The sequence below is a fragment of the Paramisgurnus dabryanus genome, chromosome 1 (assembly GCF_030506205.2).
Source record: "Paramisgurnus dabryanus chromosome 1, PD_genome_1.1, whole genome shotgun sequence".
NCBI lineage: Eukaryota > Metazoa > Chordata > Actinopteri > Cypriniformes > Cobitidae > Paramisgurnus > Paramisgurnus dabryanus.
In genome coordinates, this window is record NC_133337.1 from 18,533,864 (window position 1) to 18,559,898 (window position 26,035).

At 38.1% G+C, this 26,035-nt stretch overlaps 1 protein-coding gene across 1 annotated transcript in view; it reads left to right on the plus strand.

Annotated features, from left to right (window-relative positions):
* LOC135758782 (sialoadhesin-like) overlaps positions 1-26,035 on the plus strand; it is a 38,190-nt gene that overhangs the window by 103 nt on the left and 12,052 nt on the right. Inside the window, exons 2-10 of the mRNA XM_065273434.1 lie at positions 74-126; positions 328-681; positions 848-1,165; positions 1,254-1,520; positions 3,876-4,142; positions 14,368-14,634; positions 16,051-16,317; positions 20,987-21,253; positions 22,709-22,975. Coding sequence (XP_065129506.1) covers positions 84-126; positions 328-681; positions 848-1,165; positions 1,254-1,520; positions 3,876-4,142; positions 14,368-14,634; positions 16,051-16,317; positions 20,987-21,253; positions 22,709-22,975 — 2,317 coding nt within the window. The 5' untranslated portion in view covers positions 74-83. The remainder of the gene's footprint in view (positions 1-73; positions 127-327; positions 682-847; positions 1,166-1,253; positions 1,521-3,875; positions 4,143-14,367; positions 14,635-16,050; positions 16,318-20,986; positions 21,254-22,708; positions 22,976-26,035) is intronic.

Below are 26,035 nucleotides of genomic sequence, written 5' to 3' on the forward strand. Positions count from 1 at the left end.
ATCTATTGTAAATATACTCAAAACACAATGAATGAATAAGAAGATGAGCATGCATGTCTGTTTTTACTATAAGGTTTGTGGAAATGGCTGGGAGAATCATTTTTCTCATTGGATCACTTATACAAGGTATTATGCTCTTACATGGCTTTTTATATTGACCATTGATTTCCCTTTAATAAACTAGTAAAGACTTATGACATTATTGTTTTTTTCATCAGTTTGTGACTATTTAGCAAATGAAATCTATTTCAGCATGTAAACTGTTAAATTGAGGAGTTTATGTATTATATAATTGGTGTGCTGTGTGTTATGTTCTTTGTTCTTTAGGATTTTTGTGTGGCTTCAATATTATTCTGCCAAATAATACAACAGTTCTGAATGGATCTTGTGCTTTCATACCATGCACATTTGACATTGATCCAACATATAATAATAAACTCACTGATAGTGCAAAGAGAATCTGGTATAAAGATGAACAGAAGGATGTGATAGTGTTTGACTCCAGCAGCCCTAGCACAGGTCTGCTTAAAGGATCAATATTTGGCAAAGCAACAGAGAAAAACTGCACCACCCGCTTTGATTATCTCACTCAGAATAACGGCGGAAGATATTACTTCAGACTGGAAGACAATGATCTAAAATATACCTTTGCTTTAAAAACAATTGAAATTCATGTAATAGGTGAGTGATAAAAATTTTAAAATATACTTGACACAACAAATGATACACTTTCGTTAATTGAATAATTTAAAATGACAGAAAAATAAAATTCTACTTTTATTATTGTTTGTATGATATATCATGAATATTTTGTAATATTTGATGTGTGTGTGTTTTTGTTTCTCAGCCTCTCCACCCAAACCCACATTGAGTCTCTATACGCAGCAGGTGGAGGTGATCGAGGGATCATCTGCTAGTCTGCGCTGCTCTGCTATGATTTACTGCTCCTCTCTTCCTCCAGCACTCACGTGGAGCTCCTCTCCCAAACACCTCCTCAATAACAGCATCAATGGACAGCAGCAGAAGATCCAGAACAAACTGATCTCAGATCTGAACTTCACTGTAACACATCAACAGCACAAAGCAAATTTCACCTGTATCATATCTTACCAGCTACTGTACAGGAACACATCTGCACAAGAATCACTGACACTATATGTTCAATGTACAGGGATATTTTTTACTTAGACATCTACAGTATAACAAGTCTCGTAAATTAAACTGACTGCTTGAATTCACTTCTTTTTCTTCAGATGCTCCTAAAAACACATCAGTGTTTGTGTATCCATCTGCTTTTGTTCTGGAGGGTCATTCAGTGTCTCTCACCTGCAGCAGTGATGGAAATCCACCTGTGATTAACTACACCTGGTACAGATACACTGAAGGACAGCTGAAATATCTCCAGAACGGATCAGATCTCATCTTTAATAAGAGCAAGTCGACAGACAGGGGTGGATACTACTGCACTGCTCAGAATAAACACGGCATCCAAAACGCATCAGCACTGCTGGATATTCAGTGTGAGTTATAATTTTATGTATAAATGATAGACAATAAACGGGACATACGGTATACTACTGTATATGTAGTATCAGAGCAATTAAAAAATCTTCATCTTTAAGGCATTTGATCTAAAGACTTTTACTTAAATGATTGAAATAAACAGGATAATTGTAAATATGTTGTTCTCTTGATAAAGCTCTTTTACATTAATATGATTTTATTTAGCAGACACTCTAAATAAAAGGAAATAATAGATAACAATAATTCATTCAGGAGACACAGTAATATATAAGAAGTGACTATTTGATGAGCTTCCACATTTCCACAAAAGAAAATAAAGTTATGCCTATTTATATAGGAAACAGGTTTTGTTTTGCTTTAATAATGTTTATGAAAGTTCACTTGGTACAATCCACAAAATCACAAAGTACCTTCACATCTGATGAAGGTTTTAGGGATGGTTTCTGTTTTGCAAACTCTCTTGTGACAGAGCCATAAATTACAAAGTGTTTTAAAATATTTGGTGGAAACAGAATTTTTGAAACCATATTTAGATTAAAAAAGAAAGAAACCAGCTCAGTTTAATGCAAAGCTTATCTTCTAAACATGACTTTTCAGTTTCCTCTTTCAGTGATAAACATGTGTTTGGTGGTCTTTTAGACAGATAAAAACTGTTAACTGTTGTTGTAAGTTTACATATAGTCTGTTATACATTTCTGATCAAATAAATATGTTAATTTTGTGAGGGTTTGGTGCGGAAGAACCCAAGTGCAGACAGCAGATGAATAACACAGATACTTTATTTGACAAAAACAGAAAAACAAAACCCACGAAGGGGCAAAACAGGACAGGATGAACACTAATATTATCTAAACTTACACTAAACTTGACACAATATACATACACTAAATTGCACAAAAAAACAAGACACAGTTAACACTAGCAAAAATACTCTTTGATATACACTCACATTAAACAGGGCAGGAACCAGGAAAAAACAAAACGCACGTGTACAGAACATCAAACACAAGGACATTAAATAGGGAGAACTAAATAGCACACATCTGAAAAGAATCACAAGTAAGGGATCGGGGAAAAAGTGACAAGACCCGGGAAATGCGTGGCCAGAATAAACCAATACTAATGCTGCGTTCCAGAGCCCATCCAAACCATTGGGACGTGGGACTTATCCTTCCTGAAGTGTACTAGCTCCTACTTCAAAGCGTTCCAGGCAATTGAAGTGGAACATAATCAGAAAACATGGACGACCGCCGCGCTAAGCTTCATGCTAACAGATAATAACGACAATTTCACACCATAATATAAAAAACAAGTTGTGTTCAAATTACAGTGTCTAAAAAAAACCAAAAAGCAGAGAAGTAAAGTTTATAGCCTATTCGTTGAAGCTTTACCTCTTACGACGCAAGACTCATGGGCGCCGCCATTATCCTCCGACTTAATTTTGCGAAGTCGGGGTAGGTCGAACTCCCCCGAGTTCGCCAGTAGGAGGTTCCACTTCGACAGGCATTCCAGTGCACTTAAAACCTAGTTGGAGGTAGGATAAGTCCCACGTCCCACTGGTTTGAATGGGCTCTGGAACGCAGCATAAAACCAAGCATCTCCCACATAAAACATGGTACTGCCAGAACCCTGTCACAAAGACTAGATATAATTCAAGACAAGATTCTGACAGGATCCTGACACATTTAATGTTTGACCTGCTGATGCAAACTGTTTTAGACAGTGATCTAAGTCTGGAGATTGAATTTTATTATTTTTACCATTCATGTGTTTCTGAGGAAATTCAGTGAGCTTGATGACAGAGTCTGCTGTTCTTCCCGTAGTTTATTTTGTGTTTGCATTACCTGTTGATCACCTGAGAAGTTTTTGAATAATACTATTAACAAAACTTCCTGTTTTCTCTGTTTTACATACAGACCTTCTGAAAGTTTGTTGAATTGACATATGTGGTTACTGTTCATTAATAAGCAAGAAGCATGACATTTCAAACACAGACAGCATTCAAACATATATCACACTGTATTCAAATCATATGAAAATAACATTTACATGGAAATTTAAGATAAGAATATCAAGTTTGGCATGTTTTATATTAGGTCAGAACTTATACATGACATCATATGAAGGTCATGAATACACCAGTAAACATGTATATATCTAAAGTTTGACATTAAACATTAATATGTTGTACAGTCACCCATTCATTCTCCAAACCCATGTGTCCTCTCTATAGGGTCGTGGTGGGTTGGAATCAATCATATTTATCTGTCCCATTTATCCACTGATGTTGTGTTGTGCTTCAAATTTACATAAAGTGCTATGGGTTTACTATGATTTCTCTCCTCCTTCAGATGCTCCTAAAAACACATCAGTGTTTGTGAATCCATCTGGTTTTGTTCTGGAAGGTCATTCAGTGTCTCTCACCTGCAGCAGTGATGGAAATCCACCTGTGATCAACTACACCTGGTACAGATACACTGAAGGACAGCTGAAATATCTCCAGAATGGATCAAATCTCATCTTTAATAAGAGCAAGTCGACAGACAGTGGTGGATACTACTGCATTGCTCAGAATAAACATGGCACCCAAAACGCATCAGCACTGCTGGATATTCAGTGTGAGTTATAAACAGATCATATATACTCATTTTTTTTACATAGGACCTTAAGTTATTTTCCTAATAAAATATCCGTGCATTTTGTAAACACAAAAAATTGAGCACCTAATTGATTTGCTTCTCACGATCTTAAAACAAGTAACAATATGCCTCTTTCACTATATTTGTAAAACAGCCCTCAACCACTTGACATTTGTCACAAAAAGGAACCATTGTGATCTAATACATAACTTATTACTATCCGCTTTTTTATTTCTCTCCGTGTCATTCTTTGTTAGTCGCTTACAAATGCCACAAAATCAGACCTGACAGTTCTATAAAAATATAAAATGAATAATCGCTACCACAGTATAAGTTTTCACTAGAACCAAAAGATATTATGGTGCAGGTGTAACATGTAGCTAACATGTAACCCGGCTAAGCCTGGCCTGTTAGATTGCTTACTGGAAGACTGCTGTACATTAGCTTGGATTGGAATTTTGTAAATTCTGTTAATATACTGTCGCAGATGAATGTGAACACTGAATTGGTACTGCTGGTGATCAAGGGGTGAAGTGCTGTGGTGAAAATCCCTCTCCTGGGGTGCCGTCCGATTCTGTAAACAAGAAGAACAAGAATTAGTTTATCCTTCAGCTTTTTTTTGTCCCTCTCCTCTTGGTTCTTCTTCTTCTTCTCCTTGTTATTTTATGGCAGTTGGCAAACAACGTCTGGTTGCATTACTGCCACCTTCTGAAATGGAGTGTGGATCTGAATACTGTTGTTTCTACACTTAAATTATCCTTATTAAACCAGTTTTCCTAAAAAATAAAAATAAAAACTTATAACATAAATCACTAGATTTCCTTTGCAATATTTCATTTATTATCAACGGTATCTCTTCATCTTCTAGCTGATGGATTAAATGCTGCCTCTCATTACTACAACCCCAAAACAGAAAAAGTTGGGACACAGTAGAAATTGTGAGTAAAAAAGGAATGGAATAATTTACAAATCTCATAAACTTATATTTTATTCACAATAGAATATAAATAACATATCAAATGTTGAAAGTGAGATATTTTGAAATGTCATGCCAAATATTGGCTCATTTATGATTTCATGAGAGCTACATATTCCAAAAAAAGTTGGGACAGGTAGCAATAAGAAGCCATAAAAGTTAAATGTACATACAAGGAACAGCTGGAGGAGGACCAATGTTTAGGAATAGGAATGTTGTCCCATTCTTGTCTAAACAGGCTTCTAGTTGCTCAACGGTCTTAGGTCTTCTTTGTCGCATCTTCCTCTTTATGATGCACCAAATGTTATGGGTGAAAGATCTGGACTGCAGGCTGGCCATTTCAGTACTCAGATCCTTCTTCTACGCAGTCTTGATGTTGTAATTGATGCAGTATGTGGTCTGGCATTGTCATGTTGGAAAATGCAAGGTCTTCCCTGAAAGAGACGATGTCTGAATGGGATCATATGCATCTAGAAATTGGATAAACCTTTCAGCATTGATGGTGCCTTTCCAGATGTGTAAGCTGCCCATGCCACACGTACTCATGCAACCCCAAACCATCAGAGATGCAGGTTTCTGAAAAGAGCGCTAATAACAACTTGGGTTGTCATTGTCCTCTTAAGTCCGGATGAAATGGCATCCCAGTTTTTCAAAAAGAACTTCAAATTTTGATTCGTTGGACCACAGAACAGTTTTCCACTTTGCCAAAGTCCATTTTAAATGAGCCTTGCCCAGGGAAAACGCATGTCCTTCTGGATCATGTTTAGATATGGCTTCTTTTTTGACTTATAGAGTTTTAGCTGGCAACAGCGAATGACACGGTAGATTGTGTTCACTGACAATGTTTTCTGGAAGTATTCCAGAGTCCATGTTGTGATTTCCATTACAGTAGCATTCCTGTATGTGATGCAGTGCAGTCTAAGAGCCCGAAGATCACGGGCATCCGGTATGGTTTTCCGTTCTTGACCCTTACGCACAGAGATTGTTACAGATTCTCTGAATCTTTGAATGATATTATGCACTGTAGATGATGATAACTTCAATCTCATTGCAATTTTTCTCTGAGAAACTAAGAAAACTATTTTTCGCTGCAGCATTTGGGGAATTGGTGATTCTCTGCCCATCTTGACCTCTGAGAGACACTGCCACTCTGAGAGGCTATTTTTATACCCAATCATGTTGCCAATTGACCTAATAAGTTGCAAATTGGTCTTTCAACTGTTCCTTATATGTACATTTAAATTTTCTGGCCTTTTATTGCTACCTGTCCCAACTTTTTTTGGAATGTGTAGCTCTCATGAAATCCAAAATGAGCCAATATTTGGCATGACATTTCAAAATATCTTACTTTCAACATTTGATATGTTATCTATATTCTACTGTGAATAACATATAAGTTTATGAGATTTGTAAATTAGTCCATTCCTTTTTTACTCACAATTTCTACTGTGTCCCAACTTTTTCTGTTTTGGGGTTGTATATTTAGTACATACCTCAATAGCATGTTCTATGGTATCCTGTGTGTTACATACACTACACCTCCCATTATCATGTTTTTTCATTAAAACTAATGTACTATTTAATCCTGTGTGCCCAAATCTCATTCTTGAAATGATATTTTCTTCATTTATATTTCTGCAAGTACTTCTACTCACCCCCACTCTTTTTTGGATATTATATAATTTCCTACCAGAATGACCATTATCCCACAGGACTTGCCACTTCTCCTTTACCTTTCCCTTTATGATTGATTTAACTTCAGCTTTACTGTATTTAATACTTAAATTTATATTCTCCATTTCAGTTGCTTCTTTGGCATTCTTATCAGCCAACTCGTTCCCTACTACTCCTTTATGTGCAGGGATCCAACTTTGACTCCTTCTTTAATTAATTTACTTGCCATTTGGACAATTTCTATAACAATGTCTTGCCTAGTTTGTGAATTAATGTTCTGAATACTTATCAAAGCTGAAGCTGAGTCAGAAGCAATTACCAAACTTCTTGGCTTATTGCTTTCAGCCCAAGAAAGCGCCAATACAATAGCAACTAACTCTGCTGTATAGACTGCTAAATTATCATTAATTCTTTTTTGGGATGCAATTTTTAACTTTGGAATAACAAACGCCACCCCCACTCTTGACTCCCTTTTTGACCTATCTGTGTAAATTATTATTCTATCTCCATATCTTTCTCTTAAATACCTCTGAACCACATTACTATCTATATCCTCCTTCTGAGCTTCTTTCAAAAGATTAAGATCAACCAAAAGATCTTCAAGAGTCCATATAGGAGTTCTCGAAATTACCACTGTAGGACTTAAATCCAATAAGGCTATTTCCATCTCATATGCTTTCTGTTTAACAGTCCATCCAAAACTGTTTTTCATACCATTCTGTCTCTCTTGACTCTCTACCAGTGTAGCTTGACTTAAATGGTCTTCCCTATGACCTTTAAGATTTGCCCAGAACACCAGACTGAGTTGGTCCCTTCTAAGGTCTAATGGCATCTCCCCCATCTCTACTTGGATGGCTGTCACTGGAGTAGTTTTCATAGCTCCACAACATAATCTTAGACCTTGATTCTGTATTCTGTTTAGTTTATTTAAAATAGTCTTAGCAGCAGATCCATATACAATACACCCATAGTCAAAAACTGATCTAATAAGTCCAATATATATTGTTTGCATAGCACTCCTAGTTGCATCCCATTCCACCCCATGCAAGCACCTCATTACATTCAATACCTTTTTACATTTTCCTACCATCTTCTGAATATGTATTGCCCATGTCATTCTTTTATCAAACCACATTCCAAGATATTTAAAAACCTCTACTCTTTCCAATTCCTTACCAGCTATTTGAATCTTTAGCTCCTGATTTATTTTCTTCCTAGTAAAGAAAATAACCTTAGTTTTTTCAACTGATATCCTAAATCCCCACTCAATTGCCCATTTATGCACTATATCCACTGCTTGTTGCATCTTACTCACACTGTGATAGACATTTCTCCCCCTTTTCCACATTGCTCCATCATCTGCAAATAGAGCTACTCCAATATTTCTTTCTACATTTTTAAATATGTCATTTATCATTACTGAAAATAACAATGGACTAATAATACTCCCTTGAGGAGTACCATTTTCTACCTCATATACCTCACTCAAAACTCCATTTACTTTAACTCTAATTCTTCTTTTAGATAAAAATGATTTAATCCACTTGAATACTCTCCCCTTTACTCCCAACTTATATAACTTGATAAGAAGCCCCTCCTTCCACATCATATCATAAGCTTTCTCAATATCGAAAAATATGGCTAGTACAGTTTCTTTGTTTACTTGAGCCTTTCTTATGACATCTTCAAGTAGCACAATTGGGTCCATCGTCCCCCTACCTTTCCTAAAACCACTCTGGTAATTCTTTAACACATCCTTAGATTCTAATAAGAACACCAATCTATCATTTACCATTCTTTCCATGATTTTACCCAACTGAGATGTAAGTGCAATAGGCCTATAACTAGGCAATTTAGCATCTTTACCAGGTTTCTTGATAGGAATAATAATTGATTCCTTCCAGTTGCATGGTATTACCCCTTCTACCCATATTTTGTTAAACAAAACCATTATTACTTCCTTACCTTTATCAGTAAGATTTCCTAACATTGCATAACATACCATGTCCTTCCCTGGTGTAGATTTACCCACTTTCTTCAACGCACAGTTCATTTCTTTCATTGTAAATAGATCATTTACCACATCATCATCCTCAATATCATTACCCATCTCAGCTCTATATCTTAGAATAGTAGCTTCCCTTCCTTCCCGTTCTTCCTGGTCTAAATTTGTTTCACTATGTACTTTTACTAATGTCTTTGCTATTACTTCTGCCTTGTCCCTACTGGTAGTAATAATTCTATCACCTTCCATCATCACTGGATAATCATATTCTCTCCCATTACCCCTCATTTTCTTTATCATTCCCCATACTTGGTGTATTGGCGTGGTTCTGCCAATGGAATCACAGAACTTTTGCCAATATTCTTTTTTTGTCTTTCTTATTGTTTTCCTCACTATTGCTTGCAATCTCTTATATTCGATCATATTCTGAAAGCTGTGTGTCCTCTTCAGAATTCTAAATGCCCTATTTCTATGCTTTATACTCTCACTGCAATCCTTAGACCACCATGGTACACTTTTTCTGACATTCTTAGTTTTCGTTTTAGGGACAGCTACTTCTGCTGCACCTATTAAGCCGTTGCTAATTTCCCTACATAATTTCTCTACACTCTGATCTTTATTTATACCCACCAAATTGTATTCACTAACCTCTCTAAACTGCATTCCTCTTTTGACAAATATTGCACACCCTCCACCACTTCCCTCCACTCTATCTCTTCTAACACCTATGTATCCCTTTATAACAAAATCTAATGACTGCTTAAGCCATGTCTCCTGAATGCAAATTACATCTGGTTTAATCTCTAATTTATAAATAAAGCCTTTTAACTCGTGCCCATTGGCAATTAGACTTCTTGCATTCCACTGTAAAATCACTAAGTTCCTACAGGTGTCAATGATAGATCACTTGTTTCACCCTGTATTAGATCAGCTTGTATCTTTTCCCATGATAGATTCTCCACATTTAAGAATCTAGCAGCAGCTTTAACAATTATTTTTATTTTCTCAGTTTTTGTTTTAGCTTGATCAGAACAATTAACCACATAGGCAATGAACAATATCAGTTTCTCTGAATTTACCACATCCTCTTTTGGCCTTCTGCCCTCAGCATCACTAACTTGTGCTACCGATGTCTCATGTGTCTCATTCCTTTCTTTATTGACAACCTTTACAGCTTCGGCATATGTAATGTTTTGTGTTGTCCTTATCTGCTGCACCACAACTGCTCTTTTGCTTACAGGACATCCCCCATACGCAGCTGTATGATCCCCTCCACAGTTACAACATTTCCTCTCAACCCCTTCTCCACATTCTCCATATTCATGTTCTCCTCCACATTTTCCACATCTTAGTTTCCCTTTACAAACTTTCGCTATATGACCATACCTTTGGCATCTATAGCATCGAGTTGGTGGAGGAATATACTCCCGCACCCTGAAACTCAAATATCCCACCATCACTTTATCTGGCAACATTTGCTCTTTGAATTCCAACAATACCGAAGTGCTATCCACTTTCTCTCCATTACGATTTGCTTTTAGTCTTTTTATATCCACTACAGTACCTCCCTTAATACTCTTTTTAATATCATCCAATTTTTCCCCAATCGGTATACCAGTTATCACCCCTTTTGTTCTTGTACCTACAAAGCTGCGTACTTCGCCCACTTCTTTTTTACACAGCGTTTGTAATCTCATAGCCTTATCTTTTTGCTCATTATTCTTGCATTTAATTAGTAGTCTGCCATCCCGTAACACCTTTGCCATACTTATGTCTCCTACTGCCTTTTTCAGTCCACAAGTCAAGGAAAACAAACCGACTTCACCTATATCATGTCCCTCTTTAAACTTGACGACTACCTTCAGTTCCTCTTCCTGACTTAACTTCCTTCGCACATCTCTACCTACTGTATCAGCGACATCCGCAATACTCCTCTTCGAAGGTCCTTTCCACATTCCCTCAGTCCTACTATTCTTATTTATTCCTCCTCTCCCTTTACCCTGTACATATCCTTGATTTTTCCACTCCTCTAGACCTCTTAACCAATCCTCATTCCCATCTTCCTCTTCCATTATACTATCCAGACCCAGTCACAAATCAGATTATGCCAACCGCCAACTAACCTGTATCCTCCGAGCGTTCCGAACAGTCTCTCTATCCTCCTCTTGGTTGCCTGTTCTCCTGGCTTTTATAGCTGTTGGGAATGAGCTCCAGGTGTGCCACTCATCACGCACAGGTATTGTGACTGTGTAATTGGTGTGAGAGTGGCGTTTACAGGGCGATGCTGATCTGGAACCGGGATCCTCGCCACAATTCCTTTTATTATAATGATACAGCTACAATCCTAAAGATGTTTTGTATATGTGTGGTGCTGGGATGCAGTCAATAGCCTCTTTCACACAGTAATTCTGGTAAATTACCATGAATTTACCAGAATGAATTTACCAGTAAATAAAAAAAATGTGCTGTTCACACATGCAGTGACGTTCCGTCTTTTACCAGTAAGACATCATTCACACATCAGTATCAAAATACCGGTAAACTCAGAGAGAAAGCGGAAGTTACATGTGGCGCACGGCCGGCGAGCTCTGTGTCTTATTTGTAAACAATGGCGGGTTATGACTTAATATCGTCGGTCAGTATTTTGTTGTTTTTACATATGTGGCAAACGGTCGCGAAGTTACTCGTGACCAAACAACATTGCGCTAGGCGGCATCAAACGGAACCTGCGTTTGCACATTAGGCTTCACAGAAGGTGTTGCTAAGGACGTCAGCAATTTGGCAAATAGATGGTAAGCTGTTTTAAACAACTTTGGTGATGAAATGTGGATGTTAACTTCAGGTGTGCTTAACTTTTAAGGAGCATAAGTGCGGGGGTAAACGCGTCATAAAAACGTTCTGATTGGCCCGATCTGTCAGCACAGTCTGACGTCGTCCTTTCTAAATGCCTGCAATCCTATATTTTTCGTTCACACATAGCGCTTACCGGTAAATTACTGGTAATCTTACAACCTGTATTACAGGTAAATTGGGAGCACTGATTTACCGGAAAGGTTCTGTTCACACATGACATGTTAACTGCAATTTACCAGTAAATTACCAGTAAAGACTATGTGTGAAAGGGACTAATGATAATGATATCATTTCTCAAAACGCTGCTGTTTGTGGTTCTTGGTATTATTGCACATACTTATTGTAAATATGTAAAACTCCCGCTCTTCTATATTTTTCTTCTTTTAAGGACCATATGTAAGATGGAAAGGCATGTCTAGTTTAATATGACATCTGTTATTCATCATATTCATTAAGTACATGTTAGATAGGCAATGAAGTATACTATTTCATTAGATTTCATTATTTCATAATTATTAGTTATAAATAAATATCAGCCGCCGATATTTATCGGCCAATTTTTGATGAATTTGAAACCATCGGCATATCGGCAACAGCACGAGAAAGGCAGATACCGATTGTTTATTAATTAACCGCATAAAGGCAATGAGTTGCATGTCTGTTGCATAATCCAGCATTTTTAACAATAATTATCAAAATAATTAAATACTTCCCAAAACAAAATAAGTTGTATAAATTATAGTTTGTCATGTGCGATGAGGGAAAAAATAATAAATCACGTAGTTAATCATGCGAGATTACTCATTCACGTGATCCATGCGGTCTAGAGTATTTCGGGAAAATGTCTGCGGTCTGGGCTTTCTTCAAAATCTCAGATAAAGACCCCCAAAAAAAATTCGCCATTTGCAACGAGTGTTCTGCAGAAATATCAAGAGGAGGTAGTATTGTATACAAGTGTTTAATATCGGTATCGGCCAGAAGTTCGGACCAAGGTATCGGCCCAAAAAAATCCTATCGGTGCATCCCTAATAATTATGATATCATTTTTTTATTTGTCCTTCTTAAAAGGCTCCTTTTCATTAAAAAAGTGCTATACAAATAAATGTAACTTGATTTGACTTAAAACCTTTTTGATGTATTATCTTGTACTTACATATTGAAATAAGTTTTGTAGACAAATATATGTATTCCAACAATCGGTTTCACAGGCGAGATATCTGTTTGCGTGTAAACGAGGGGCACAAACGAAGGTAAATCTCTCAGTTTTTAAAAATAACCATGTACGTGTAAACAGAGCCTCAATAAGAAAACCAAACAAGATAACGAGGAGGGAACAGGTAATGGAAATAAACTAATGATTAACAATAAGCAGGAGAACGAGGGGGCGGGGACAAGAGACAAGACACCGGAGGCACATGACTCAATACACAAAGCCATGAACCTCCACATAGAACTGCCAGAATCCTGCCATCATGACTTAGACAAATACAAAACATAACTCAAAAGCAGGACCCTGACAGTACCCTCCCCTTAAGGGACGCCACCTGGCGTCCCCAAAGGGAGCACACAAAACAAAGAGTACATGACAGATAAATGACAGGATTAGACAATGAACACATCAAAAATGTAAAATAACAAAATCAATCAAGTGCTAGAAAAACTATGCAAAATCAGACAAACAAGAGTCCACTGATAGAACAAGACGAAACAGTCCAAGGTGGTGCAGGACAAGGACGCAGCCGGAGCAGCACAAACTGCACAGATCTTGGCTGCGCGGGCTCGGTCGGCGGCGCGGACTGCGCGGGCTCGGTCGGCGGCGCGGACTGCGCGGGCTCGGACGGCGGCGCGGACTGCGCGGGCTCGGACGGCGGCGCGGACTGCGCGGGCTCGGTCGGCGGCGCGGACTGCGCGGGCTCGGTCGGCGGCGCGGACTGCGCGGGCTCGGTCGGCGGCGCGGACTGCGCGGGCTCGGACGGCGGAGCGGGCTCGGTTGACTGCACCGCCAACAGGGCTTCCATTTCCCTAAGTCCATGGCTTGTGAGGGTGTAGAAGATTATCATCCTCTGACATGGAATGGACCCCACTGGAACAAACATCGTCGCTGGGTTCAGTGTAGGCAGGATCATTCTGTCAGGAACTAGGACTGATGAACCCAAGAGCAGACGATGGGGGGTTTAAACAAAGACACTTTAATAACAGAAGAAACAAAAGGCCCACGTTGGGGCAAACAACATCAAACAGGGCAACACAACAAGACTAAGACAGTAAAACTACTTGACTTCACTTGACTCAATTTCTAGACATACTCAACACTAGACTAAACCACACAACAGCACTAACATGACGGTACAAAATGATCCTGCACAGGGCTAAAGAAACAATGACATTAAATAAGAAAACCAAACAAGATAACGAGGAGGGAACAGGTGATGGGAATAAACTAATGATTAACAATAAGCAGGAGAACGAGGGGGCGGGGACAAGAGACAAGACACCGGAGGCACATGACTCAATACACAAAGCCATGAACCTCCACATAGAACTGCCAGAATCCTGCCATCATGACTTAGACAAATACAAAACATAAATCAAAAGCAGGACCCTGACAGGTCACTACATAATTGATATTTTCATTTGTGTCATTTTCAAATTTTTATCTAGTGATTAAATTCATTAATTTTCTTCATCTCCTTCAGATGCTCCTAAAAACACATCAGTGTTTGTGAATTCGTCTGGTTTTGTTCTGGAGGGTCATTCAGTGTCTCTCACCTGCAGCAGTGATGGAAATCCACCTGTGATCAACTACACCTGGTACAGATACACTGAAGGACAGCTGAAATATCTCCAGAACGGATCAAATCTCATCTTTAATAAGAGCAAGTCGACAGACAGCGGTGGATACTACTGCACTGCTCAGAATAAACATGGCACCCAAAACTCATCAGCACTGCTGGATATTCAGTGTGAGTTATAATTTTATGTATAAATGATAGACAAGAAACAGGGTGTACTATATATGGTATACTACTATATTTATAGTATCAAAGCAATTAAAAAATCTTCATCTTTAAAGCATTTGATCTAAAGACTTTTACTGAAATGATAGAAATAAACAGGATAATTGTTAAATGTTGTTCTCTTGATAAAGCCCTTTTTACATTAATATGATTTTATTTAGCAGACACTCTAAATAAAAGGAAATAATAGATAACAATAATTATTCAGGATATACAGTAATATATTAGAAGTGACTATATGATGAGCTTCCACATTTTCACAAAAGAAAAAAACAAAGTTAGACCCCATTTATGTAGGAAACAGGTTTTGTTTTGCTTTAGTAATGTTTATAAAAGTTCACTTGGTACAATCCACAAAATCACAAAGTACCTTCACATCTGATGAAGGTTTGGGGGGATGGTTTCTGTTTTGCAAACTCACTTGTGACAGAGCCATAAATTACAAAGTGTTTTAAAATGTTTGATCGAAACAAAAATTTTAAAAGCACATTGAGATTAATAAAATTAAGAAATCTACCAGCTCAGTTTATATGCAAAGTTTATCTTCTGCACATGACTTCTCAGTTTCTTCTTTAAGTGATAAACATGTGTTTGGTGGTCTTTTAGACAGATAAAAACAGTTTTTAGTTGTTGTTGTCTGTTTCTAGTCTGGTTTTTGTAAACTTTGGATAAAATAAATATGTTAATTTAATGTTTGACCTGCTGATGCAAACTGTTTTAGACAGTGATCTATGTCTGAAGATTGAATTTTATTATTTTTACCATTCATGTGTTTCTGAGGAAATTCAGTGAGCTTGATGACAGAGTCTGCTGTTCTTCCCGTAGTTTATTTTGTGTTTGCATTACCTGTTGATCACCTGAGAAGTTTTTGAATAATACTATTAACAAAACTTCCTGTTTTCTCTGTTTTACATACAGACCTTTTGAAAGTGTGTTGAAGTGACATGTGTGGTTACTGTTCATTAATAAGCAAGGAGCATGACATTTCAAACACAGACAGCATTCAAACATATATCACAATGTAATAAAATCATATGAAAATAACATTTACATGGAAATTTAAGATGAGAATATCAATTTTACCATGTTTTATATTAGGTCAGAACTTATACATGAAATCATATGAAGGTCATGATGAATACACCAGTAAACATGTATATATCTAAAGTTTGACATTGTACAACATACGGTGTTAATGTTTAGTCACCCATTCATTCTCCAAACCCATGTGTCCTCTCTGTAGGGTCGTGGTGGGTTGGAATCAATCACATTTATCTGTCCCATTTATCCACTGGTGCTGTGTACGCTCTTTAAATTTACAAAAAGTTCTATGGGTTTACTATAATTTCTCATCTCCTTCAGATGCTCCTAAAAACACATCAGTGTTTGTGAATCCATCTGGTTTTGTTTTGGAGGGTCATTCAGTGTCTCTCACCTGCAGCAGTGATGGAAATCCACCTGTGATCAACTACACCTGGTACAGATACACTGAAGGACAGCTGAAATATCTCCAGAACGGATCAAATCTCATCTTTAATAAGAGCAAGTCGACAGACAGCGGTGGATACTACTGCACTGCTCAGAATAAACATGGCACCCAAAACGCATCAGCACTGCTGGATATTCAGTGTGAGTTATAAACAGATCATATATACTCATTTATTTACATAGGACCTTAAGTTCTTTTCCTAATAAAATATCCGTGCATTTTGTAAACACAAAAAATTGAGCACCTAAATGATTTGCTTCTCATGATCTTAAAACAAGTAACAATATGCCTCTTTCACTATATTTGTTTAAAACAGCCCTCAACCACTTGACATTTGTCACAAAAAGGAACAGTTGTAATCTAATACATAACTCATTACTATCCGCCTTTTTATTTCTCTCCGTGTCATTCTTTGTTTCTCGCTTCCAAATGCCACCAAATCAGACCTGACAGTTCTATAAAAAAATAAAATGAATAATCGCTACCACAGTATAAGTTTTCACTATAACTTAAAAGTTATGGGGTGCAGCTGTAACATGTAGCTAACACGTAACCCGGCTGAGCCTGGCCGGTTAGATTGCTTACTGGAAGACTGCTGTACATTAGCTTGAATTGGAGTTTTGTAAATTCTGTTAATATACTGTCACATATGAATGTGAACACAGAATTGGTACTGCTGGTGATCAAGGGGTGAAGTGCTGTGGTGAAAATCCCTCTCCTGGGGTGCCATCCGATTCTGTAAACAAGAAGAACAAGCATTAGTTTAACCTGGAGCTTTGCTGTCCCTCTCCCCTTGGTTGCCTGTTCTACTGGCTTTTATAGCTGGTGAGGTCCAATATGCTGATGTATCGAACCTTGCCGGTCCAGGAGCTCATCCACCCGTGGCATGGGATATTCATCGAAGGTGGAGACTTGATTGAGTCTCCTGAAATCATTACAGAAACGGAGGGATATTGTCTGGCTTAGGTACCATCACTATTGGGCTGGCCCAAGGGCTACGGGAGGGCTTAATGATTCCTAGTTGAAGCATCTTCTTTACCTCCTCCTCTATGGCCGGCCGGTGAGCTTCTGGTATTTGGTAGGGCCACTGCTGGACTATGACTCCTTGTGTGGTGTGGACCTTGTGCCTTTACATGCCTCAATACGCAATGTAGCACAACTAAAGTTACATAATATAAATTGGTACATTGTTATACTATTTAAATCATGCAGATGAGTTGGTGGTGTCAGCAGTCAATGCTATACATTTTCACAGGCTTGTGAACTGACCTGAAAGTGATGAACGGGTTTTATTTTGCACTTTTCTTTTCCATTTGGAGACAGAATGCTGTGTCTTTTCGGGCATAGCTGTCCATCAATTGTAATGTGTGTTACTGTGCAAACGGGTGGCGTATGATATCAAAGCATTGCGAGAGCAGACTGCCCGCATGCTTTCTAATCGCTCTCACTGTACTTTTATGTTTTTTGGCGAATCGTTCTGCACAGCACCCTTGAACACACAAGATTATCTGCAGTCAGGTGGCGGAGCGCGAAGAAGCGGGGATGGCTTAAAGAGACAAAATAACTTTATTACATTTTGTCTCATCTCGTTTTGGTCAACAAAAAGTAAGAGACATTTTTTTATTTTGTAAACCACTTTCAGTTTTGTTTTTATTCTTTAACAATATTGCATTATACATTTGACCAGCCTTTACGTTGCATCTCGTCTCATTTTCGTCACGTAATAAAGGTTCGATGACGACGATATTTAGTCATACTTTTCGTTAACGAAACAACACTAGTTCTACCCAGGGTTTCGCTAAACACATCCCTAAACTGTCTGACCAGGGCCTCAAGCTCCATCTTCTGTATCACCAACAGCTGTGGATGTTCTTAGCGTTTGCCGCACGAAGAGGAAAGTCTTCATAATCAAGTATGAATCACTAGCGTAGCCAGGATTCACAATGTGGGTGGGCCCAGAGAAAATCAGGTGGGCCTAATGCAGCTGTTATCAAAATATACCAACACACAACTACACCAGCTTTAATATATCACCATTTAATAAGAACAAAAGCCTGTAATCACTGCAATGATTTTGTTATAGTCCAACGATTCAGTCAATTTTCTTTCAAATGAGAGCAGGGACAAAGAGTTCAGTCTATGTATCAACATTGTTGCTCTGATGGCAGTTTTTATCTGATTTACAGTTAAAAATAATTGTTCAACAATGGGGCGCGCAGCTGACGGCTCATTCTTGGAAAGATATCACTTGGTCATGCATCGATCACCTCAACAAGTGATGGAAAACCCTGTCATTTAATACTTTTCTTTTCAGCTGCTGAACAAAAACATCATGTTCAGAATCCTCAACGGTGATGTTAAAGTGTGCACCAGCAGGCTGTTTTAAAGTCTTTCAACTGCAGGTTTTCGAATGAGGCAAGGAAGCAGCGGCAGCTCTCATTCATTTGTAAATGTCAGGTGTTCAGTTCCATGATGTGTGATGGGACAGGTGAGGGGCAATATGCTGTTCGAAATGCGCTATATATTGCACTACTATTTACAAAATTAACTTATTCCTTATCATAATATGGCAAACAAGAGTTAAAAACACAAAACGATCAGGATGCGTTGGATGGTGTTTTCGGCCCCGAGGTGCCCCGCCATCGGATGGGCATTCGCTAGCTCCATGACCATCTCCGATTTAGTTTTTGGCACAACCAAGATACATTTTTCCTCCACTTGCCTGTGGGTGACACAGTACAGCAGATCATTTCTTATTTCAAAATGAGGGAGGGGGTGTTGGCCCGGAAGCCTGTCTACCTCATCGACTCGGCGCACCTGTTCCCAACAGTTCTGTAGACGGTCATCCTCTCGTTGCTCCCTGCCTAAACGAACCTCCGGTTGTGACCTGCAAAAACACATCGAGGTAGACAGACAGTAGGTTAACTGATTGACACTCACCCTCTCTCTCACTGTCCGTTGCTAGGTTGCTAGGTAGGGCTGGGCGGTCCCCAACATCTTGAGGAGGAGCTTCTCGAACCCCGTCCAGTCCCGTCAAAGGAGTAGAGTTATGGGGAGGTCTCTCACAATGCCCACCTCGACGGCCCAGATCCCGGGCTCTATCGAGATCCGAACCGTGCGGGCCGGCACATAACGAGTGTCTCCATGCACACACATAAGTGGCAGCTGTGATGTCTATTCAGGCTGTGGTTTTACCAGGGTAAGTTGCACTAGACTAAACTGCCAGAATCTAAGAGGGCTTGAATTGGTTTCCCTACTAGCTTTACCCTTCGGCAGGCCCCAGGAACTGGCCATTCTTGGTGTAGGAAGCTTCTGGCCATCCAGGCTCGGCCATCGGTGCTGGGGGGTCAGTGGACATTGGCTCGTCGATGATATTGGGGACCACTGGTCTGCTGACAGGTCGTTGTACACCCTCGAGCGGATGCCGCTTTATCACCCTGTGGGGTGCCAGGCCTGCTCTCTCCCCTGCCTTGCAGGTGTTCGTCGCCTCAGCCAGCTCAACATCTTCAATAAGACTGGCAATGTCCTGTGGGTTCTTCATACTGACCGGGCCCCTCAGCAGACGGGGCAGTGCCCACACCAGCCGATCGACAATTAACTTCTCTGCAACCTGGTCAGCTGTAGGTGAACCAGTGAGGAGCCACAGGTGAGACAGTCGGGTGAGTTGAGCAGCTTGAGCTCTTCCCATCTTCTGTTCATCATAGGTCTGCTGGTAGAGTTATTGTGCTGCATACACCATTTCAGCTTTCAGAGAATTCAAAGCTTTTAGATCATCATAGTTTATACTCCGAGGCACCTGCAAGGCATAATAGGCCAGCAGAGCCTCTCCAGTGAGGAAGGGGGCGATGATGTGTGCCCACTCTTTCGGAACCCATCCCTCTCGGACTGCGATAAGGGATGGAGGAAAACTTCAATGTCGTCGTTCAGTAAACTGCTGCTGGCAGGCTGAGAGCTCAGTCAGTCGGAGGATGATCTTTTCCATTTATCCTCGGGGGAGAGCGGTTCTCCTAGATGAAATACAGATATTGTTAAGTCACTTGACTTTCACACATCTGTGTCTCAGTTCACCTGTAGTGCTCGCATTCTCCACCAAATGTCGCTGAGTGAATGAGAACACAGACTCGATACTGCTGGTAAGTGCCCCGGAGGGTGATTTATTGACACACTTTAATCACAGATGCTCTGATGAATAAATCAAATCTTGGAAATCTTCGGTCTGTGCTCAAGGGGTGAAGTGCTGTGGTGAAAATCCCTCTCCTGCGGTGCCGTCCGATTCTGTAAACAAGAAGAACAAGCATTAGTTTATCCTGGAGCTTTGTTGTCCCTCTCCTCTTTCTGCCTGTTCTCCTGGCTTTTATAGCTGTTGGGAATGAGCTCCAGGTGTGCCACTCATCACACACAGGTATTGTGACTGTGTAATTGGTGTGAGAGTGGTGTTTACAGGGCGATATAATATAGAATATAATATATTTAATAGGACAATGAAATTATAATACCATATATTCTAGTGTATATATACTATATATTTCATAATAATGCATTTTTTTCTTTGTCCTTCTTAAAAAGCTCCTTTGAAGAAATGAAACATCATTAAAAAAGAGCTATACAAATAAATGTAACTTGATTTGACTTGACTTAAAACCTTTTTGATGTATTATCTTGTACTTACATATTGAAATAAGTTTTGTAGACAAATATATGTGCTTGAAAAGAGTATGCAGTAATGTCATCGAGACTCAAATATAACATCACTACATCCAAATTTTTATCTAGTGATTAAATTAATTAATTTTCTTCATCTCCTTTCAGATGCTCCTAAAAACACATCAGTGTTTGTGAATCCGTCTGGTTTTGTTCTGGAAGGTCATTCAGTGTCTCTCACCTGCAGCAGTGATGGAAATCCACCTGTGATCAACTACACCTGGTACAGATACACTGAAGGACAGCTGAAATATCTCCAGAACGGATCAAATCTCATCTTTAATAAGAGCAAGTCGACAGACAGCGGTGGATACTACTGCACTGCTCAGAATAAACATGGCATCCAAAATGCATCTGCCGTGCTGGATATTCAGTGTGAGTTATAAACAGATGGTTTATGTATAAATTATAGACAATAAATGGGACGTACTATATATGGTATACTACTGTATATAATACTATCAGTGCAATTAAAAATATCTTCATCTTTAAAGCATTTGATCTAAAGTCTTTTACTGAAATGATAGAAATAGCTTTTGTAGACAAATATAAATTCTGCTTACACAACATTTCTTTTTACAATATCAAAGGGATAATTGTAAATATGTTATTTTCTTGATAAATCTCTTTATAGATTAACATGAATTGATTTAGCAGACACTCTTATTGAAAACAAGGAAATAACAGATAACAATTATTCATTCAGGAGGACCCTTTTTATGTAGGAAACAGGTTTTGTTTTGCTTTAGCAATGTTTATAAAAATTCAACTTGGTACAATCTACAAAATCACAAAGTACCTTCACATCTGATGAATGTTTGGAGGGATGATTTCTGTTTTGCAAACTAAAAAGTGTTTTAAAATATTTGGTCGAAACTGAAATTTTGAAACTACATTGAGATTAATAAAATTAAGAAATCTACCAGCTCAGTTTATAAAACTAATGCAAAGTTTATCTTCTGCACATGACTTCTCAGTTTCTTCTTTAAGTGATAAACATGTGTTTGGTGGTCTTATAAGAAAGATAAAAACAGTTTTTAGTTGTTGTTGTCTGTTTCTAGTCTGGTTTTTGTAAACTTTGGATAAAATAAATATGTTAATTTAATGTTTGACCTGTTGATCCTATGCAAACTGTTATAGACGGTGATCTATGTCTGGAGATTTGTGTCTGTGAACTTTATTATTTTTACCTGCATGCGTTTCTGAGGAAAATCTTTTAATGACATAATAGTTTATTTTTTTATTTGCATTACAGACCTGCGATGTTTTTTAAAAATAATAATCATCACAAAACTTCCTGTTTCCTTTGTTTGACATACAGACCTATTGAATGTGTGTTGAAGTGGTTACAGATCATTGATAAGCATCCTCATGTCAAACACAGACAGCATTCACACATATATCACACTGTTAAATCTAGTCATATGAAAATAACATGGAAATTAAAATGAGAAAATCAAGTTTGACATGTTTTATATTAGGTCAGAACTTATTAATGACATGAAGGTCATGAATACACCAGTAAACATGTATCTAAAGTTTGACATAATTTAAAAGATGCTGTCATTATGTTGACATTGTACAACATAATAATATTTAGTCACCCATTCATTCTTTAAACCTGTGTGTCCTCTCTGTAGGGTCGCAGTGGGTGTGGAGTCATTCACATTTATCTCTAACATCTAACAGCTGGTGTGCGCACTCTTTACCCCTGGAGAACCCTTCTCTTAGCATTGATTAACATTTGCCAAATTTGACCTGTGGGTTCTCCAGGGTTAACTTTACAGTAAGTGCTGAGGGTTTACTATGATTTCTCTTCTTTTCTTTCAGATGCTCCTAAAAACACATCCGTGTTTGTGAATCCGTCTGGTTTTGTTCTGGAGGGTCATTCAGTGTCTCTCACCTGCAGCAGTGATGGAAATCCACCTGTGATCAACTACACCTGGTACAGATACACTGAAGGACAGCTGAAATATCTCCAGAACGGATCAAATCTCATCTTTAATAAGAGCAAAATGACAGACAGCGGTGGATACTACTGCACTGCTCAGAATAAACATGGCACCCAAAACTCATCAGCACTGCTGGATATTCAGTGTGAGTAAAAATAACTTATCCACTCATTAATTTATTTTACATCACTGTTGACCAAAATATGTTCTTATAATATACTCTCAATATAATAAAAACAACTGCAATGCTCACAACATGCATTCAAAGGACAATCTTTCTCTTCCCACATTTCAGTCTCATGAAGGATAACCGTGAATCTCTAAACTCTTTTTTACAGGTGTGGACCGCTTTCTGTTGGCTGGATTTGTTACTGGAGCATTAGTGATGCTGATATTATGTATCGTGTTATGCTTCTATATGAGGTGGGTAAAACATACATGATAAATGCAGCTAAAAGTCTAATGTTGTTCTGATAACATTGAATTAAATCTGACCCTGTTTATGTTCATAATACAGCTTGCTGTAAACAAATAATCTGTGCATGAGAAATGTCTTGGTTTCTTTCCAGAAGACACAACTGCAAACCATCACAAGCCAGACAAGAAGACTCATCTGGATTAGTTCTCAAAAAAGTTAGTTAATTACACAATAAACTAGTTCATACTTGTACAGTATTAGTGTATGCGTGCTTGTTTCACTACAATGACAACAAAAGGTTACACATTACTTTAAGTAATGTGGTGTAAAATACATTTAAGTACTGATATCAAAAACATGTACATTATGGCTAGGGTTTGGTTTAGAGTTTGTTGCATGTAATGATGCACAAGTTATGTTATTACTATAGTTTATGACAATGGTTCTCAACGTTATTCTTAGAGGCCCACTGCTCTGCACATTTTGTATGTCACCCTTATTTAACACACCATGAGATCTCATGAACTGAACTGGTTCTGTCAGATGAGAGAGACATACAAAATGTGCAGAGAAGTTGGCCTCGAGGAACGGAGTTAAGAACCAGTGGTTTATGACATGTAATGTGTACATACTGATCTCATGGAAAGTCACACAAATTTTGATTAATATATTCATGTCCATGGCACGAAATTCAGCTTTTTTTGTCTTTTTCGTTTCACTCACACAAATTTCTATAAATAGCAGTTTTTTTGTGTTTGTGGCACGTGTCTTACCATTATCGCTTTGGGTTAGAATAACTTTCTATTACATTTTTAAACATCCTAACCCAAACCCCAACTCTAACCCCAACTCTAGACAAGAATAGTTTTAAAAGCAGAAGAAAACATATAGAAACCAATCCATAATAACCCAAACCCCAAATCTAACCACAACCCCAAGCGACAATGATTTAAAAATAGAAAACAATTAGAAAACAATACATAAAATGACACAAAAAAGAAAGTTGTGCCATGGCCACGAAAAACTATTTATAGAAATTCGTGCAAGTGACACGAAAAAGACATTCGAGCTCAAGGAACGTAAAAAAGTGGAATTTTGTGCCATGGACACGAATAATGAACTTCCCCATGAGATCACGTTGAACATGTAACAAAGGCACTGTAAAAGCATAAAGTGTTACCCAATGAGCCTTTGATTATCAAATCTGTTGCTTTTAGAGATATTTCATCATATTTAGTTGTGTTTTTTTGACATGTAGCATCATGATCATGTAGACAGTTCTGCTATAAATTAATTCTGCTTTATTTGTTATCCCAGCAAGCTTTTGTTCTGGATAAAGAGGACGCCTGTTATTCCAATGCAGCAGTCACCCTAAATTCAACCGAGTCTCTTCATTACGCCTCCATTGTCTTTACAAACACTAAACCATCATCATCAGGTGAGATCAGGGCCATCTCCTCGCTCAACACAGAATACGCAGAGGTTCGACGTCGCTCTACGGGTGTCACGGAGGCGATAAAGAGTTCAGCAGATGTTATGGACACCAAAACAAACCAAAGCAAAGAAAACAAAAAGAGCTCAGAAGTGTCATCACAACCAGTGGAAAGAGAGTATGAAAATATCATCAACGCTAGGTTGATCAATTAATAATGACAAATATGATGGATGATCTGGAGCCTGATGGACTAATTGGTCAACTTTTAACCTTAACCCCTTCAGACCTGACAAGGCCTTTTTGGGTCTTTCAAAAATATGGTAGAAAATTGAGAATTTTGAGAATTTATAACATTTTTCTGTAAGCTTACGTGTTGTTTGATTTTATTTGTGTGGATGTTTATAATATATTATCTTAAAGGTAGGGTATCACATTTTGAAAAATGCTAACGGTAGTAACTATATAAACAATGCAATGACCCTTTGCCTCCTGTAGCTGTTTGCATCTCGTGGTAAAGCAGTAAAGTTACCGATGTTAATTTGAGTTTTTGCTCTTTGCTGATCCAGGCAGTTTTTGCTGTTGCTGTTATAAAACATGTCTTTCGTTTTGTGGCTCCTGTGCTGGTTGTCAATTCAGCAGAAAAGTTTGCCATTCTTGTGAATGGACGTTGCCTTTGAGATGTACTAATTGTAACTAATTCTGATGTAAACCAGTTGTTTATGTTGGTTATTTTGGAAATGTTATTCACTTTGTACTGCAATGTTTTCTCACTGGTGAATGTTCATGTGTTTTGAAAGAGGCGTGACTTTGGATGGGGATTTGACTGGAGGGTGGGATCGTTATTTCATTGCTAGGCGGCTACCGTTAGCATTTTTCAAAATGTGATACAAAACGTTAAACCGCACGTTGCGCACACTGAACCTTGATCTGTTCTTTCGAGTTCCAATACGGAAAATTTTAAGTGACGGACAATTGTATTTGTTCGGTCTTGTGTGCTGTAATTTACAGAATAAACTTAAATTGTGAAACACATTGTAATGTGACAATATATAAAAACTGACGGCACTTTATCTTTTACAATGTGTCATTTTTAGCTGCTATAAAGTTTATTATAGAGAAAGAAAAAAAGTGACCAATTACAACTGAAGAAAAGAATAAATGCAACGAGAACGTAATCTAAAACAACATCTAACACATTTAATTTGGTTTTAGGTCACTTTAGTAACATTTCGTCTTTTTGCTTACATTTATTAATTTGTTCAGTATCGAATATATTCTGTTATATACTTACTAGAGCATAAAATATAGGAATTTTAGAAACTCCAAGTTGATCATAGCAAGTAAAGCACAAT